The sequence below is a fragment of the Gymnogyps californianus genome, chromosome 3 (assembly GCF_018139145.2).
Source record: "Gymnogyps californianus isolate 813 chromosome 3, ASM1813914v2, whole genome shotgun sequence".
Taxonomy (NCBI): domain Eukaryota; kingdom Metazoa; phylum Chordata; class Aves; order Accipitriformes; family Cathartidae; genus Gymnogyps; species Gymnogyps californianus.
In genome coordinates, this window is record NC_059473.1 from 12,069,183 (window position 1) to 12,087,744 (window position 18,562).

The following is an 18,562-nucleotide window of genomic DNA, read 5'->3' on the forward strand; positions in this document are numbered from 1 at the left end:
GATTAAACAACAAAAGAAAATTTTCATAACTATTTTTGAAAAAACACAGTAGAGAAGAGTTGGATGGACTCACATTTCATACTCTATTTTACTGATTCAAGATAAATAAGGTATTAAAAGTGTAAAAAGTTAATTAGATATTAAAAGTTCTTTCAACAATTCATCTAAAATTCTCATTTAGATAAGATTTTTGTCATCTCACAGCTCTGGTTTAATAGATTATTACATATTAATGATAAAAAGGATTAGTGGTGGCCCTAATTTCAGGGGATATGGGCACAGTCTTGTTTTGGTCAGAAGTAGAATGTCCATTGCAGACAGCAGTACGGCATGAGTGAACACCATTTGAAGCAACTAGCAGGTTTTGCTTGGGGATACGGGGGTGGCTGCAGGTCAGAATATAAATGAATTGACAGAGCTGTTCAGAAAAGCTTACGCAGCACTTGCCCTCACGACGCCTACCTCAATCCAGGCCCGCTGGTGCCTCCTCTGTGTGCTGTGCCATACAGAGGGGAAAACACCCATAAACCTCCCAGTCTTTCCTGCCTTGCTCAGGTAACACGTGCCCTAAATACAGGTGGTAATTTACTTGTCCTGCAGCATTTGGTGTAAAATTTCTCCAGCAGAACTCAAGTGTGCAATCCGCTCCCATTATCTTCTGTAATTTTCAGAGAAGGTGCCTAATCTAAGGGGGTTGTTTAAGTAAGTGACCCCCCATAGGGTCGGTGCAGACAGACAGGGGACTCACCCACTCCCGGACATCTACCCTAAACCAGGGTAATTCGCTTTGTGCACAGGCCCCTCTCCCACTCCTTACCAAAGCCGAGACCCTGCCTCTGATTGTGTTCTACTTTTAGTTAAAATTGCACAGTAACATCATCGTGATGCACACAAGAAACAACGTGTTACTGAAAACACACAGGATCAGGCCTCCTAGACAGATTTCCTACCCTGTCTCCTTCAGAGCCAGAGCAGCCAATCAAGACAACGATTTCCGAAGTTTTGCTCCAAAAACCTAATCTCGGAGATTTCTCAACTAGAACAAAGTGCTAAATATTTAATGTTAGCAAAAACTAAAAGTAAAACACGTTTTCCAATTCTCTATTACATTTAAAGCAGAGCAAGAGTGAGATGGCTGACAAAGCAGCATTTAATTCCTAGCTATATCTAGACCAGAATACCCAGACTAATTTACACAGACAGACAGTCACAGTTCACATAATCACATACAGCAGAATATGACAGCGGAATTAAAGGACCAGGAAAGCATGTCTGAACTATGAGCTTCCTATTCTAAATGTATTAAATGCAGACATTTAATTCAGAAAAAGGCTAACCTGGTCGGTTCTTATTTTAAGCCAAAAATTTATTTCAAGCAGAAAATACAAAACAAATGATAGAGCTTTTTTGATTACTTTTTCTTAAATAAAGCAAATAGCCAAATTAAACTTAAGCTTCCACATGCTACCAAGATGCACTAGAAGAGATAGCCAAGATTTTGTAATAAATTCTGGTATAGCAACTGATCAGCAAATAAGGAATCATCTTATTCCGTATGCCAGTCTTTTTCCCCAGGTTCTTTCTGCAAATGGCGTTGACAGTACACAGAATTTCAATTCACTACAGTAGGCTGGCATTTGCCTCCCAACATTTATTTCCAGAAACAGGTGGGAAGATTTGACATCTAGACTTGGGCTTTTATTCTGATGTAAAGCAGAACTTGCTCTCATGAAGTTAGTGTCACAGCAGTGCTGTAGTAAAAGAGATTTAAACATCCAGTATAAAAGTCTGATTCTACCAAAATTCTGGGCTACTTACTGTTCAAATTCAAACGAGCTATTTCTTGAAAAGCTTCATTTGGAAAACAACATATTCAGAGCTGTATCTGATGAAAACTGAATTTGTTGCTAATACCTCATTTTATTGTACTTAAAATCGGTCACCTTTAAGACTAGAAACAAATTCATTTCTACATCCCATCCACCCTCTCTTTCCCATTACTTTCACATTATTTATCACCTTTATTTGTGTTGTCATGCCTAAAAATAACAGATGGGCATTTTAGGGAGAAAAATAATCTCTCCCAACCTGTGAGTGATATAACATGCTTTAGGGCATTCAAAATGAGAAATCATCATAAGCAACCACGATACAGAATTTCGGGGACGGCGGGGGAGGGAACCCACAAAACAATGCACTTGTACGAATAAAATTAAACTAGATTATGTCAAATGTTCTGTAATTTTTTCTAATGTTTCTTTCATTTTGAGGCTTTGCTCACATTTGAGCAGAGGCTAGTTCAGAACTCTTTTTGGGTTAGTGTTCCTGAAGTTACGCAAGAGCGACAGACAGAAGGAAAAGTCAGATCTCATTTTTCAGCTTAAACTTGTTATTCTTTGTAACTGCTTGCTGTAGGCTAGCATGAACAGCAAACTCTAAACTCCTTTCTTCTCATTTCGGCAGCTTAGTTGGACATATTTTCCTGGAGAAACCACTTAGAATACCCGTATTGGTTAAGGTATAAAAAAAAAATGACTGGAAGCATGGATGTGTCTCACAGAAGGATGTACATCTGACATCTTACGAATCACTTTCAAACTTGAAAGGTTGGCATGGTTTTCTTCACCATTCATTACCTCAATATTCAAAAAGGCACCATTAGAAAACAGTGGTCTAAAATGGTCGTCAAAACATTTCGGAAGACTCTAGAAAGGACAGATGCAGAAGCGAGTTCAATTTCCAAGATCTCAATACAAGAACAGCCTGCAAGTTCAGGGCAATGCTTCACCAGGCAGGTGATGGTGTGCAGGCAGAGCCGGGCGCTGGTCATCCCTGAAAGCAACAGGCAGCGCAAGCGGAGCAGGACACTGAACACTCACTCACACAAATGAGTCCTTAGAGAACACTAATGATCTGCTAATGCAATCAAGGGAAATGAAATCCCATGTGTAACCACTATCACATTATTGTGGTTGATTACTCAGAGGCGAGAAGAAAGGAGGGAGCCTCCAGCCACACAGAAAGCCGAATCTGTTCTCCATAGCTGTTATTGGTAAGATGAGAAATAGCAGCCTTAAACTGTACAAACAGAGATCTAGACCAGAACAATTCCCAACAGCAAGGACAATGGAGCATTGGAACAGGCTGCCTGGAGACACTGCAGGGATCCGATCTTAAAAAGCTTTTAAAAACAGTTTAGGCAAGTATTTGCCTGGAATGATGCTGCCTTGAGGCAACAGGCCAGGCGAGGCTGCCTCCAGCCCCAGCCTAGATGAATCTATGAGCAAAGCTTCAAAACCAGGTGCAGCATATTTCTCCATTCGTCTGCCAAATTAGTACATCTGGGATGTCCTCTTCTGTAGTTAGCAAAGACCATGTTTTAATAGGCCTGCCACATAAAAAGAGGAATATGGTTAGTATCAGGGATACAGCAATGATTGCCAGTGCCTTGATTACATCAATGCTACTGGAAAGGGTTCACTCACCACAATCCTGGGCCCTGTGAATTACCTATATACAAAGGTAAAACACAAGGCACAGGAGGGAAGATTGAGAAGTCTACTATGAACCTTGGAATATATTAGTACACCATTTATTAGCTATTAGAGATATAAATCTGGGCTCAAAAAACATTTTCTACAAAAAACTGGAAAAGCTGTTTCATAGACCAAATCTTTTACCCTCTGAAAACATGCTATGAATTTTTCAATATCATTTAAGAACGTAGGAGGTAGCTGTCTACAAAGCTGTCAGCAAACAGGCAAATGTGATGGTCTGTCCTCAATGGATGTTCTTATGTGCTTTTCCATGCTTTGAGCATGCTAGGAAGCAAAATGACATTTTTCCATCGCTTCAGCTACCTTTATTTTAGATAAAGTTCTTGTAATTTATCCAGTGAAAGCTTCAACATATTTGAACCAATTTAAACTTCCACTCGTCCCTCCTGTCCCTTTCTTCTTTCCATTAGCTAGACAATCTGCAGAGATCAAGAAACATAGCCCAAACTTCAGGTCAGCTGAACTTAGAGATGCAGTCTTCATTTCAAGTTGACTAAAACTCATCAGCTGCCCTCCTCCTGGCACTTCTGAGGGGACACTTAATGATTGCCCCAGCACAGGCCACTTCACTTGAAAACTATTTTACTGCTAAAAGACAAAGATGTATTTAGAAACATGCACTGTTCTTTGATTTAAATGGGAGAGCATGGAAACCCCGCAGAAAGTTTGATGGAGGCATTAATGCTGTTTGTGAGAGTTTTCCCTGGTACCTATAGAGTCTTTTGCCACGCGGAAGCTCTTTGTTGAGCACTGGTACACTAGAAACCCTGAGAAAGCAATTCATGAAAGAAATCAGAAGTTAATGCTGGAAAAATTAACACTGGAAGTTGGAGCTCAGACAGCGAAAGGAACTAAATGTGGAAACAGCACATGTTCAAATTACCCGTAGGAGCAATGAGAGAGAAAAATCACTTACTAGAGGAAGTGGCTTATATTTTTGAATGGAACGCAACTAGTCTTTGTTCTCTAAATTGAATAGGCAAAATAAACTAACACCAATCTGTAAGATTTTGAAAGCCTATTACCTCTCCACAGATGGGTAAGTCTTATTCTTAGCTATGAACTTCTTGCTCTCCAACTTGCAACAGCCAATCTGAACATCTGATATTATTATTCAGACGAGCACAAAAACCAAGACAACTCCAAGAACTGCCTCATGAAGAAAAAACAGATAATCAACTACACAGAGTATGGTTAAACAAAGATGAAATTAGAGACAAGAAAGTTAGCAGTAAATATACAAAGAACGCAGCTTGCATTCTGAGCCCTGCTAACCAAGGAGGAGGGGAAACCCTGCAGCCTTTGAGTGCAGAGAACACTTAGACAAAAAGGAAAATCCTGCAAAGGACTGTAAATGTCCCTGCTCTTGTGACCTATCATTGTCAGGTTCAATGACAAATATGTTCCTTTAAAACCAGGAAAACTATATGTTAAACCTGAAAGGGGTAAATGTCAACAATTTAGGGAGGAAAGACATCAACCTCCTGTCTCCCCGGCTCCCAGATTTTGAACAAGCAGGTGGTTTGTGCTCTGAAGTGTCAGCCAGCCATTGATCATTTGTGACTTGCTCGAACAGATGAACATATTTTCATCCACCACTAAGTGGAGCTGTTACTCTTGGAAAAGAGTTTCTCCATATTTTCAAGTATATTCACAGACCAGATTTTTTTGGCAGTATCTACAGCTTTCTGTAGTGTTTCATCAAAAAAAAAAAAGGGGGGTGGGGGTGGGATTAAAACCAACCAGTTTTATAGTTGCTTTAGGTCTCAATAATTTTTGCAGTAAAACTATTTATCAAATTTATTATTCAGACGATAGTATTTATATATTCTCTAATTGAAGGATAAATATCTACCTACCAAAGACCACTGGGCAGTTCTTATGGGATGAACTAATGGCATAATTAAGGTCGCAAAGAATAAGTTTGCACATAACAAAAGATTGTTCCATCACCAATATATACTGGAACCATTAACATCTGTTTTGGCAGAGGCTGCATGCTTTGGGGCACAGCAACCGAAGCAGTCTCCCACCCTGCAAGCATTACTGCAGCTCAGAGAAGATTTGAGGCAGAGAGCAAGAACAGCATGCAGCGGCTGTACTACTGCCACCTCTATATATCATATGACGACGTGAAAAAAAGCAATGTGTTATAAAGCAGGACATGAAGCCTACATGCTCACTATAAACTTCTGAAAAAAATCTGCTGCAACATCACAGGAAAGCCAACTATACCCAGAGGGGTTGGCTGAGAAACACACTGACATTGTTTTATCCAGAATAACTTGTACAGTGACAACTGGTGATAGAGACTTCCCTGATTAAAATAAACTAAGTGAGAAAGAAAAGGAAACTCCAGGAAACAGTAACTAAACTGTGTTTTGTGTTCATAAGTCTTACAAACGAAAATAGAAACTTGACATTTAAAAACAAAAGTATAAATTAAGCACTTTGCTTTCAGCCCTTTTAAATGTTCAGTCACTGGTGATCAGAATAAACCTTAGCTTTGGCCATCCAAATCACTTCTGATATCAACAAGAAAAAGCAGCATTTTTAGGCAAAAAAGATAACGTGCAAATTCCATTGCTTCCCCGTACTTCAGTGCTGTGTGGCACTACTACGACACAGTAAAGAGCAATATTTTTTTTGTTTAAAAACAACATAAATAAAAATTAAATCATGTTACTGAGAAACAGTCCATAACGAAACTATATTACTGAGAGATAAACACACTGTCTTGATACCACAGTCCTTTTAAATGTATTTCAAAAACTAGTTTCCTCTTCAAGGAAACTCCAAGTAAAGCAGCTCCCCCATTTTTCAGCCCAGGCAGCCCCAGAGCGGAAGCTGCAGCCCAATGCAGAGAAGGGAAAGGAAGAAAGTACTTCACGAAGCATTTGCTCTATGCAATGTTAAGCCCTGCTGTTTGGTAAAGCGTGTTGTTTGTACAGCCCGCAGGAGCGCAGCTCTCCGGGAAGTTCTGGGAGCTCCTGACTCAGAGAAGTCAGAGATACACAGGAGCCACCTTTGGGGTTTTCACTGGGCACACAAGACGGCTCCCCCACGCAGAGAGAGTGAGACTGGGATCCCAGGGAGCAGGGGCATGTCATGACTCTCTTGCTCTTAGCTTAGGTGACCATGGCCGGTCCCGCCTCTCCACCCTGCCTCAATTTACCCACCTATAAAATGCAAGTGATGAAACTGTGCTCTTCACTAAAGAGCAGCATTTGAAACCAGGAAGGGTGCACTGCCATTTGGGATGTACAGATGTCATAACCCAGCTCTGACGTGTTCACTCCTCTGCTCATAGAAAAATAATGTGTCATAACCCATAAAACAATGAGTCATAACCCAGCTCTAACTTGTTTACTCCATTGCTCATCGCAAAATAATGCAAGGAAGACTGATACTTACAGGGAAGGAATTTAAGCAGTGTAGTATAGTACTCCCCTCTCCTGTATTTTAATTGTAACATAACAATAGGTATTTTAATAAGTCTTTATTACTACAGAGCAAGGCTTTACTGTGGTTCAGCAGCTCAAATTTTACTCAAGCCTTTTTCAGCATTTGGACACCCTTTAATCTTTTAAAAGATTAAGTCTTACACATATTAAAAAAAATAACAACATTCCAGCTTACATTCTCTATGACAAATGTCCATTCTTTGTCTTCAAACTCTTCAGCGTGGGGATCCTAGAAAAACAAACCAGAAAACTTAAGTCTAAAAACAATCCAAGGTGCAAGAAATTGCAACTCAGCCAAGATTTTCATATGCTCATAGAAATATTTTTACCCACTGAAGATGACAGAGGGAAATATTTTAGCTGGGATGTAGGCTTCAACGGATGTCAATAAGATGACGAGCAAATTGGTGTAAAACTGCCAGTGAAGATTTAATAGACTCCTACAGATACAAACATGAGGTTGATTCTGATAAAAGCCTGTAATTCTATTTTCTTTCATTCAGGGCAAAAAAACAAATAAACCTCACTTTAATTCTTAAGTTCCACCTCCCAAATAAACACAACAAAACTACATCTTGCAGAGAACAGTGGAGGAAGCCACTGCTCTCACCTGGTGTGAGAAAACATACACCTACAGCAAGCATCAAAACCATCACCCCAACCTCCTTGTGCCCAGACTCCATCAGCATGAGTGGAAATCCAAGGTCATGGCTTCTGCACAGTACCTCATTTTACTGCAAATTTCTTAAATACCTATCCTTACTTCACAACATTTCTATTACATCACACGCAAGTATCAAAAAACATTTTCACCAACAGCAAGATAAATAACCAGGTTCATATATTGGGCATTGTTTCCAATTTCATGAGCTTTCAATCCAGTGGTGTAGTCTGTATTGTGGTTATCTGAAATTACAATAATGGTGGAGACATTAAGTCATCCCCTTCATGCCTCTATCAAGGATCCTACTTTAAAAAATACTTCATAAAAAAATATCATTAATTTATCATCCAATCCTAGTTCTGACCAATTGTAACAAAATAACTTCTACTCCTCTTGCAAAACAGCTTCTCAGACTAAGAGAATGTGGCTTTAGGCTTTCTTCTGACATGAAGCCTCATTTTGCTATACCTCAATTTTATCCTATTATTTCTAGTTATAGGAAACCACTCAATTACTCCTTTGCCTCTGACACTTGCATGCTATAGACACTTCTACATAAATGTCACTTCCCCATAATCAGCATTTGCCTTCATTGAAAAAATACAAGATGTTACTAGCAACTTACGTCAAAACAGATGATTTATTTTGATATATAAATCTATTTAGAAATTTTTTTTAAATCAGAATAATTTAAATACTGCAAATGAGTGTAAAAACCATACTGTACCGTTAGCCATAAGGATAAAAGGGCAAATAGATACATACAAAATTATACTGAGGTATCTCCATGTTCCAATTAATGTACTTGTAAATATCAGATGATGTAATTATATATCCATCATATTAATCAGGTTTGTGGCATTATGTAAATAAAGTGCACGATATCTGCTGGTTTTCTGTATCCTATATTGTGCTGGTTTTGGCTGGGATAGAGTTAATTTTCTTCACAGTAGCTAGTATGGGCTATGTTTTGGATTTGTGCTGGAAACAGTGTTGATAATACAGGGATGTTTTAGTTATTGCTGAGCAGTGCTTGCACAGAGTCAAGGCCTTTTCTGCTCCTCACCCCACCCCACCAGTGAGTAGGCTGGGGGTGCACAAGAAGCTGGGAGGGGACACAGCTGGGACAGCTGACCCCAACTGACCAAAGGGATATTCCATACCATATGACATCATGCTCAGCATACAAAGCTGGGGGAAGAAGAAGGAAGGGGGGACGTTTGGAGTGATGGCGTTTGTCTTCCCAAGTAACCGTTATGCGTGATGGAGCCCTGCTTTCCTGGAGATGGCTGAACACCTGCCTGCTCATGGGAAGTGGTGAATGAATTCCTTGTTTTGCTTTGCTTGTGCGTGTGCCTTTTGCTTTACCTATTAAACTGTCTTTATCTCAACCCATGAGTTTTCTCACTTTTACTCTTCCGATTTTCTCCCCCATCCCATTGTGAGGGGAGTGAGTGAGCGGCTGCATGGTGCTCAGTTGCTGGCTGGGGTTAAACCACGACATACATAAATTCTAAAGATATAATTTTCTGTAATCCAGCTATTAAATACTTATGATTTTCAAGAATTAACCTGGGGCAATTACCCTTTTGTTTAATTGCTTCCTTTGATACAGCATAAAATGACATAATGAGATTTAATAGGATTGTTAATCACTTTATGTTTTAATAAGCTACTCCACAATAAGTGACTAAACTCTTAAATATTTCATCCTGCTCAATTTTTTTTCATAACTCTCCCAAAAGCTATTAATGCAAGCTTGCAGGTTTACCTAAAACTGCTTGCAAAGTCAGGGCCCAGTACTTTATCTCATGTAACAAACAAAACAATCGTCGTTTTGTTCATGCAAGGCAATAATCTATAAAGAAAAACAAAGCTCTTCCATCAATGGCAATAAAACTGATTCACACCCCTGAAGGCTACAGAGAATCAAGTGCTCTGCTGAGTATTTCTGATAATCTGATAGAGCAAAATAATACTGTATAATGAAAAGTCTTCTTCATATTCAACATTTTAGCATGCCCTTGAAAGCAAATTGTGAATGCTTTCGAAAAATAAATGCAAGTGTATTATCCCCAAACTCCCTACCAACTACACAGAATAAAAAATAAAAACTAAAAGCTTCAAGGACTTCTCTAATGAACAGCCTTACCAAAAGTTCAGAGAATATGAAATATGCTAAGATACGGACACTTTGCATATGTGTAAGACATTTCAGATTTAAAGACAAATCCAGATTTTTTTTTAAAGGCACATTTCTTATTAGTCTTAAAATGCCTCTAGAAACAGAAAACCCTGAATAAGCTTATACACATAAGCCTCAGCATTTCCTTGCAACACACACCTAAGTGGCTTCACTCTTCTCATTAAAATGCTTTTATTAGAAGCCCAGGGAGCAGCATGTATAGTCCTATTTCTAGCTAACTTACAACTTTAGTACGTGGTCAGCATTAACAGATACTTGCATGATTATAGTTAGCACACAGTTTCTATTGCAACCACCATTTCACCCTTTGGGCTAACATTTCCATGTGTGGTCTCCATAAAAAGTGATGTTTCTATAAATCTAGCTAATCTTTCATCTTTGGATTTGAAGAGGGTAAATACCAGTAAAAAAACCATAACACACACTTCCCTCACTGGCTAACCCATATTCTCCATTCATTTCCCACATAAAACTCATGCGATGAATTTCGCAAACTATGATTTGAGGACTATACAGCTGACTACTCTTTAGGAAAAAAAAAAAAATGCCATTGCAAAGAAGAATAACCCTAGGAGTAACGGTTATAGTAGCCTTCAAAATTTTCACTGTATGAAAGCCCTCCCTGATAACACAGCACACAAAACCTCACCTCACCTGCAAGCAGATACAAGTAATCACTGAAAATGCGCAGCTGGAAACACCTAAAGACAAGAGTTATAAACAGACCTCATTCCCATCCTCCTTCCTGAAAGCAAATGATAACGAAAATTACCTAAAAAGCTCAAGGAACAAACTGTCTCCAGTATTTTTCTCAGCCTGAAACTGCCTCATAACTCGCTGTAACACAAAGGGAGTTGGCAAGAGCCATTTTTTTGATAATGCTTATTTTCTTTACCAACACACCACAGATGCAGAACTACACTCTATTCAACATTCATTATGGTTTTACCTTGAATTGAAAACTGTGAGTATTTGGGCAAATGGATTGAATGGAAAACTGTGAGTATTTGGGCAAATGGATTGAATGGCTAGTTGTTCCTCCACATTTTATTGTGTAAAAAAGAATCATCATTCTTAGTATCAAGAGATGGGCCCCATTTTCCTGTTTCTCCTTTTCAGTATCTTCAACTAAGTTTTAGAGCCTTTTTTTCCCCTAATCTTTTTCTTTTTTTTTTTTTCTGGTAAGATGACTTTAGTGTTCAAAATGCTCAGGTGAGAAGCCAATACTAGGGCACTGTGCAAAGGACAGGACATCATCTTATGGTTCTCCTACAGTGAGACTCTCAGCTAATCATTTCTCCAACTCTCAAGATCGGTAGAGCACAGTGGTCCACCAACGAAAACCTAGCCCATCTCACTTTTTCCCAGTAACTGTGTTAACTACTTTTCTAGAGATATGCTGGCCCTCAACAAGCTCAGTCCTACAAACTTTTCTCTGCAATCCCACCCATGAGCTTCTTTCTGTGACCCCATTCTGCCCATCCACGTACCAACTACTCGAAAACAGACAACTCTTCTGGGCTCGGGCAGGGGAAGAGCAAGAAGGAATGCATCTGTCACATTTTGCTGTTCTCTGTTGATCAGGCCATCATCAGCCCATTTTGCAAGGAGCTTTGTCAAGGACTCGATCCTTTCTGCAGTGTATAAGGTGGTTTCAGGAGACTGAAGAAAGGTAACCCTTCTCCAATAGCTTAGGTTATCTTCAGAGTTATTGCTGTATCTCTTGTAATAGGAATGAAAGACATATCAGCAAACAAGGGACTGCTCCTTCTCCTAATCAGCAGCCAGAGCAGGTGGGGAAGATCTTCAGACTGTTAGTCCCTTCCTCCCCCATGCCTCCTCCCTAAGCTTTCCTGGCTTTTGAAGCTTGCCTTTCAATTAGATCACTTCATACCAGCCTTAATCTCTGGTCTTTCTTCTTGGGGAATAACTACTTAAGGACTGTCATATTGAATCATATCAAATGACAACAGGGTTTGTGATCTTCCTCTACCGGTGACCTATAGCAGATGCTCCGGGTACTCCAGCATCTGTCCTCAGCTTTTGCACTTGGCTGTTTGAAGCTGCAGAAGACTCAAAATTTGACCCAATTCTTGTCGCTTTCAACACTGCTTACAGAGGTCTGATTAGTCTAGAAAAATCACATACAACTCTGGTCAGCTTTTGTTGAGCTTCCAGAAAGCAGGGAGCTCTAAGCAGACTGGCAGAACTGTCCCTGTACATCACCACACCAAGCTCACAACAGCTCACACTTTACTGTAAAGCCTCTGGGCTAGAAAGGCAACAAGGACTGACTTTTTTTTTTAAATATATTTTTTACAATTAGTCCCCACACTAGCCCTGGATATTTAATTTTTCAGTGTGCCAATATACTCACTTCCCTGAGCTTAAGATTTTTATATCTGACACACAACATCTTGTCTTATCTACAGGGCTGTTTTTCCCTCCATGGAATATTCTCCATAGTGTCTGGTCAAGCCACTGGTCTCTCCTAAACTCAAACAAGTATGTTCTGAACGTGGATTTTTTCCTTGCTTCTGGGAAGCAGCTTTATCGAAGGGTTTTGGTTTGTTGTTTGGTTGGTTCCCCTGCCCGAAACAAGGTATTGGCTCTGCTGCAGTGTTCCTGCTAGTGCATGGCCAGTTAACTGCACCATAATCAAAGCACATGATTGACTCAGGCTTTCAAGAAAGATGATATGGGATTTATTCTGAGAGATGTGGGGACAGGAATACTTTCAACAATACAAGTCTCCTTTTATCATCTGTTTTATTCTTATTTTACTCATAAATAATTTTTTGTGTGCTTAGAAAGCTATACCTTTAAAAATGTCTTTTTCAAACTTTGGAATGAAGAGCTGATAATCTTCCCTGTTGTTGCAATAGTACCTTGATGTGATAAACCATGTATATTACCGACAAAACAAGTGTTTTTTGTAATCCAATGAAGCAAAGTCTATGTTTACTCCAGAAGAACAAACATTTCTGCTTGGGAAGTTCACTTTGCTTTTAAGCTAGAAAATAATGATGTTGCAATTTAAATCCTCATAGTACAACTGATGTTAATTTAGCTTTGCTAAAAACACTGGGCTTGCTTGGCAGTGAAAATTTCTCATTTAAAGTCTCTCTCAGTTGATACAGGTACATGTTTGTATATAAAACCACGTAAAAGTATACAAGCTTTCATATATGATGGTTAAACCTCGCTAATGCAGGGACTCTAAAAATGAACTTCTGGAGTGGATCCATGGAAACAACAAAAAATGGGAATTCAGCTAGCTTTTCTGGCATTTGTGGATCTTTCCATGAAAGCACGACAAATCATGGACTTAAAATGCACAATAGGCTTATTGTTTCACAATGTTTCTTTCTCCCCATTTTGGTTGAAAAACCCAAGGCATAACCAAACATCAGCGTAGAGCGTGGCAAAGGAAGAAGTTAAACTTTCAGAACAGATGGAACTTTTTATGTAATTAGCACTTCAGCCGGCTGGATGGGCAGGAACTAGAGCTAGTCCAGGGAAGCTGAATCAATATATCCATTTGATGCTTTTCCCCACACGACTCCAGAGCATTATGAAATTTTACCAGCAGCCCAGAATTAAGTGAAATGAAACAAAAAGTTTTTATTTATTTGAAATGAAAGTTTTCTAAACGAAGGTTATAGTCTCTTCAATACTTAGCTCTGCTTGCCTAAGAATTACAAATATATTGTTGGAAACAAGCTGACACCCAAAATAGGGATGGGCAGATAATGCAAAGTATCTCATCTGTTGACTGATCACACTGGGCACTTTGCTAGCCAGCTCTGAAGTGTCCAGGGGTGACTACTGGAGAGGATATTCTTAACATTCTCATCAGCACTTGAAACCTCGACTTATCTCCTAATCCTACCAGCAACACATTTCAACAGCCACTTACAAATGCACAGCCACTACTGTGTGAATCATTTCCCAAAACATGTAGCTGTCTATTCTGGAGTCCGCTCTTTCCCTTCCCTGCACTTCTATTTCAAACAGCACCCCTGTGCTAATTTGTTATCTGTGATTGCTACAAAGCTCTGTTGGAGCAATCTGCTCTCATCAGTGGGCTCTGCCAGTGTGGATGTGGAGTCAGCAGCTTCCCTTAGCTTCTCGGGTTGTAATGAAAGGGGACAACTACTGTTTGTTAAACAACACCGCCACGCTAAGTGTACTTACTACAAAGTGCCAAACATTCAGCATTCACTCTCCTTTGCAGGGGAGTGGCTCCTAAAGGGACTTTGACAGAACTGCAAGATGAGCAGTCTCTTTTTCTGAGCTTTACTGCTTTCAGTGTTTTCGCCTCCCTCCTTCCAGAGGGAGGAACGATATAAATACCTGACTCGTAAGTCAGCTCCCAAAAAGGCTGCCACAGTATGCTATTACATACTTCCCTTCCCACTACTCTAGCGCTGACCAGCCAATGCATCAGCTGTGCAAAAAAAGCTAGTTCTTTTTGACTGTCTTTGCCCAGAATGTACCAGCTACAGCAATGCCAGCTCTCCAGGTGTTAGGACATATCCCACACTACAGCTGAAGTGCCGCTGTAGCACTGAGCCAGAGACATCAGAGGACTGGGCACAGCCTAAACTATGCTAACACCTATTCTGCCTGCAATCACGTATCACTCACAGCTCATTCATCCAGGCAGGCTGCTGGTGTTGCACAGATACAGTGCTCCTGGTGCATTACCCAGCTTGCTCAAAAAGCACTGCTCTGTACCACACCTGCATATCCTTATAGAGAAAAAGGTGGGTTTGGCCACTTACAGGCACTCTGTTGGAGAAGCCAGAGGATCAGTTAGAGCAGATTTACATAAAAGCTGCCTGACAATATGATGCTTTTTGCCTGATCTCAATATTTTGATTATAAAAGCCTGTGCTCGTTCCTCCAGAGATCAGTGTGTACTGTTCCCAGAAGGCACGGCCTCTGGCGTTATTCACGCTCCTTCCTCTCCTCCAGAACAACTCTTGCGACAGGCAGGCTCATTTCTGGGAAGAGGAGGAGGCAGTCCAGTGAACAGATCTGCCTGCAGAGTCACAGTGCTGGGTAAAATTAAGCTTGTAGTAATACCTAACACCAGCTCCAGAGGCCCTTCTCTCCCCTCACTATATAGTCCTAGCCCTCACTCTCAGTGGCACAACTACAAGGTTGTTGTGCTGTGCTACATAACACAGCTCTAAAGAGGTGCAGATAGGATTAAAGAGGTAGTGTGGCATAGCAGGAGAAGGATGGGAGACACTTTTACTCCAAAGCCACAGCTTCACACAGCTGCAACGACAAGAAACTTAATTTCTCATTCTTCACATAAGATCACATACACAATCAAGAATTGTGTACATTTCTGCTTCACTTTAAATGTTAAAAATATTAAATAAATTTACTGCATTGCATAATCATATTCAGATTATACAGACACGCAGCGTAGTCACATAATGGTGTTAAACTTCTTAATCCAAGTAGAGGCCCTTGAAGCATGCAAAGGCAAACAAATTTTGCTAGTGAACTTTTGAACCTCAGTTGAAGACTATGTGTCTGCTAAGAAGAGAGACAAATTTATGATAGTTAGCATCACTGGCAACCTGGGAAGTTTCTGTTCATTGGTGATCCCAAGGACAAAAAAAAAAAAAAAAAAAAAAAGAGAGAGAGAGAAACCCTCTTTTTAGGCTTAATGAACCAAGTAATAAATTCACATACTAAGGCTAACCAGAAGCCACTTCTAAGCAGTTACCCAGAGAAGTCCCCAAGACAAAAAAATATAAATATTACTAATTAGAAAAAAGTATGTTACTGTTGCCCTAAGCTGTAAAGGGAGCAATTATAAATAAGAACAACCAGAGTGTAGCTGGAGACACCAGAATAAAGAACAAGAAAGTAGTAATCTAATGAAAATCCCAGAAATCTTCAGCCTCCCAGGCAGCCTCATACACTGTCACACGTGCAAAGCTGCATTGTTTATCTTTATGCAGAAAGGGCTTTGCCCAATGATATTTGGGAAATAAGTTCTAGCATAACCATCCATTTCTCCTCCTGCTTAGCAGCCACACAAATAAGCTTCTTTTTTAATAGAACAAATGCAGTTCCTAAAAAAAAAAAAATCCCCCATAAAAGCTTATAATTCTCTGTACTACTAAAATACTCCACATGCACTCCTACGATTGCAATCACGTAAGTACTGTGATGTTTGTGTGGCTTACTAAATACTGCGAAATTAAGAGCTGGATTCTGTTTTAGTCAATAGCATAAGAAATAGGGTCACTGCACTGCAACTGAACAAGGAAGTCTAGAAATGGCTGTGTTTTGACAGCTTCTGGCTTACAGTATTTAAAGAAAACCAACCAGACTATAACCCATGCCAAGCCCTTACACATGTACTACGTGCGCAGTTACACATGTATTAAATTCTATGCCAATGACTCGCCATAATCAGCTCAATGGGATATTTCAGTGTGTTAACTAAACTACAAAAGTAAGCTTTGGCAGAGAACAGACCATCCTTCTCTCCTGGATTTGAGCTGGGGACATAAGGTTGTGCAGTTAACTACTTAAACCCAGCAAGATTAGGCCCTGTGATTATAATCTGATGCTTCCAAACAGAATTTTTCATATGCTGTTTATGAAATAGGAAAGATTATGCTTTAAAAAAAAACAACAAAACCATACCTTGAAGAGTGTCACAGTAATTTCAACATTTTCAGGAACAGGCCATACCACCACCCCGCGGTATGGGTTCTTGATTCCAGGCTGCCAGCTATGAGCCTAAAGGAAGAAAAGAAACAGTTGTCTTAAAGCCATCATAAAAGTGCTGACTCAACTCCCATGAGACCCAGCACATGCAGGTGGAAGTAACATGTCACTGACTCCAAAAAAGCTGTGTTCTTAAACCTATGACTCTACTGAACACTATAAAGGACATCATTAGGAATGACAGTAAGGAAACTCAGACCACTAGCAGGCTTTTTTTTCCCCACTAAACTAAAGCTGTTCCTCACAAGGTGCTAAACTCTGGTTTTTTTAAGTACATAGCACAGGTCAGGACACTCAGAGCCTTGCAAAAAATTAAGGCCGTAAGGCCAGAGCTTCTGTAGCAATCTGAGCTTTATTTTGTTTTTATCCAGATGAAGGAATGCTTTTATTTAAAGAACACATAAGTACAGCACATAGTGCAGGCTTAACCACATTTACACCTAAAAAGAGCAAAAAGACAGTTTTACTTAAGAAAAAAAAAGTGAAAACAATGATTTATAATACAGATTAAATGCCACTAAAACATTTAAATTCCTAAGAATTAATATGCTGGGGTACCTACACCTAGAAAAGATAATAAAAAAACCAACAGTTAAATAGACTGAGAACTTGTCTACCTTTGAGTATCAATTTGGATTGATGTATGGTCTGTATTTACATTTTAACAGCTAGTCCTGAAAAACACCATGTGCAAGCATTTCTGTTTTGGAATAAGTATGCTTTTTTCCAAGCTCAACTTAATCCATTCTGTGATGCTGTAAGACAAATGAGGGAGGGATGCTGATGCACGAGCGACTGCTGAGGAGCAGGGGTGTTATTAGAAATCTGCGGAAGTTTTATCAGGACAGAACGTACAATCTATTTAGTGTTATCTGAAGCCAATTAACTCAGCTTTTTTTTTTTTTTTTTTAATTCTAGAGCATTACTCATTGCAGTTTTATACGTCTTCCAACAGTCAGAACTTCAGATTAAGACTGCCTAGCAGAACAAATTTTTGCTATAATAAGGTTAGTAGGACTTGTGCCTTAGGTTCTCAGGTACCCTAAGGTAACCTGGACAACTTTAAACATGACTTTGCTATACCAGAGGGGGAAAGACAAAGATGGCGAAACAGTCCTATTCAATCACATAGAGGCAGTAACTCTCTGCTGCTGTGTGCTGTAAGCAGCGTGTACTCCAGATGCTAGGTTCATATCTGACAGCCCCATCACACATGCCTGCTGCTTCATGAGCCCTCTTGCATTCAACTGGGCTTTCACCGGAGCCTGCAGCATCACAGGTACCTCTGGTGGACTCACTCTTACTTTAATCCCTCAGTCCTCACAAAGCAGAGGTCTGCAGATTAACTGCAGGTGACAATAACTGCTAAGGCAGCAGGGACAAAGAGAAGAAGGACGAAGGGAGAGGCAGAGGAGTTAGGAAGAGATGTGAAGCTGAGGAACAGGGAAGCTGCTGGCAGAATCCAGCCTGCATAGCCATCAGAGAAGAGATCTTTGCCTGCCTCCGCAGCTACACATGCACAGCACGCTCATTTCCATCCCATTATTTTTATTTTCTTGCCGAACGTTGCCAGCTCTCCTGTGGTTTTATCACAAGTTTTTCCATCTTTGGTGTTCTGCTTAAAACCCAAGCTCCCAAAGATGCCTAATTAGATTATTAGATTAGAAATTTCAGTAAGTTTCTATGCTTTGTGCTTGCAGAGTAAACTTAAATAACATGACTTGGGGCATCTGAAGAAAGGAATTTTAAAAAAGAGCAATTTGAAAGAACCCAATTTCTACTATTTCTAACTCCACGAATTTCAGCCCAATCTCATTATTCTAAAGCAGGCCTGGACGAATTTCTGAATAACTGAGCAAACAACACTGTTTATAGCTTTACTCCACAAGTGTATTTTATACGAAAA

General features: G+C 39.8%; 1 protein-coding gene across 5 annotated transcripts in view; it reads right to left on the bottom strand.

The window, feature by feature from the left end:
* Positions 1–18,562, bottom strand: part of EHBP1 (EH domain binding protein 1) — a 229,139-nt gene that overhangs the window by 167,942 nt on the left and 42,635 nt on the right. For all 5 annotated transcript variants that reach the window (XM_050894523.1, XM_050894522.1, XM_050894521.1 and 2 more), the window contains exons 4-5: positions 16,573–16,668; positions 7,197–7,250 (exon numbers count right to left, since the gene is read on the bottom strand). In XM_050894523.1, coding sequence (XP_050750480.1) covers positions 7,197–7,250; positions 16,573–16,668 — 150 coding nt within the window. The remainder of the gene's footprint in view (positions 1–7,196; positions 7,251–16,572; positions 16,669–18,562) is intronic.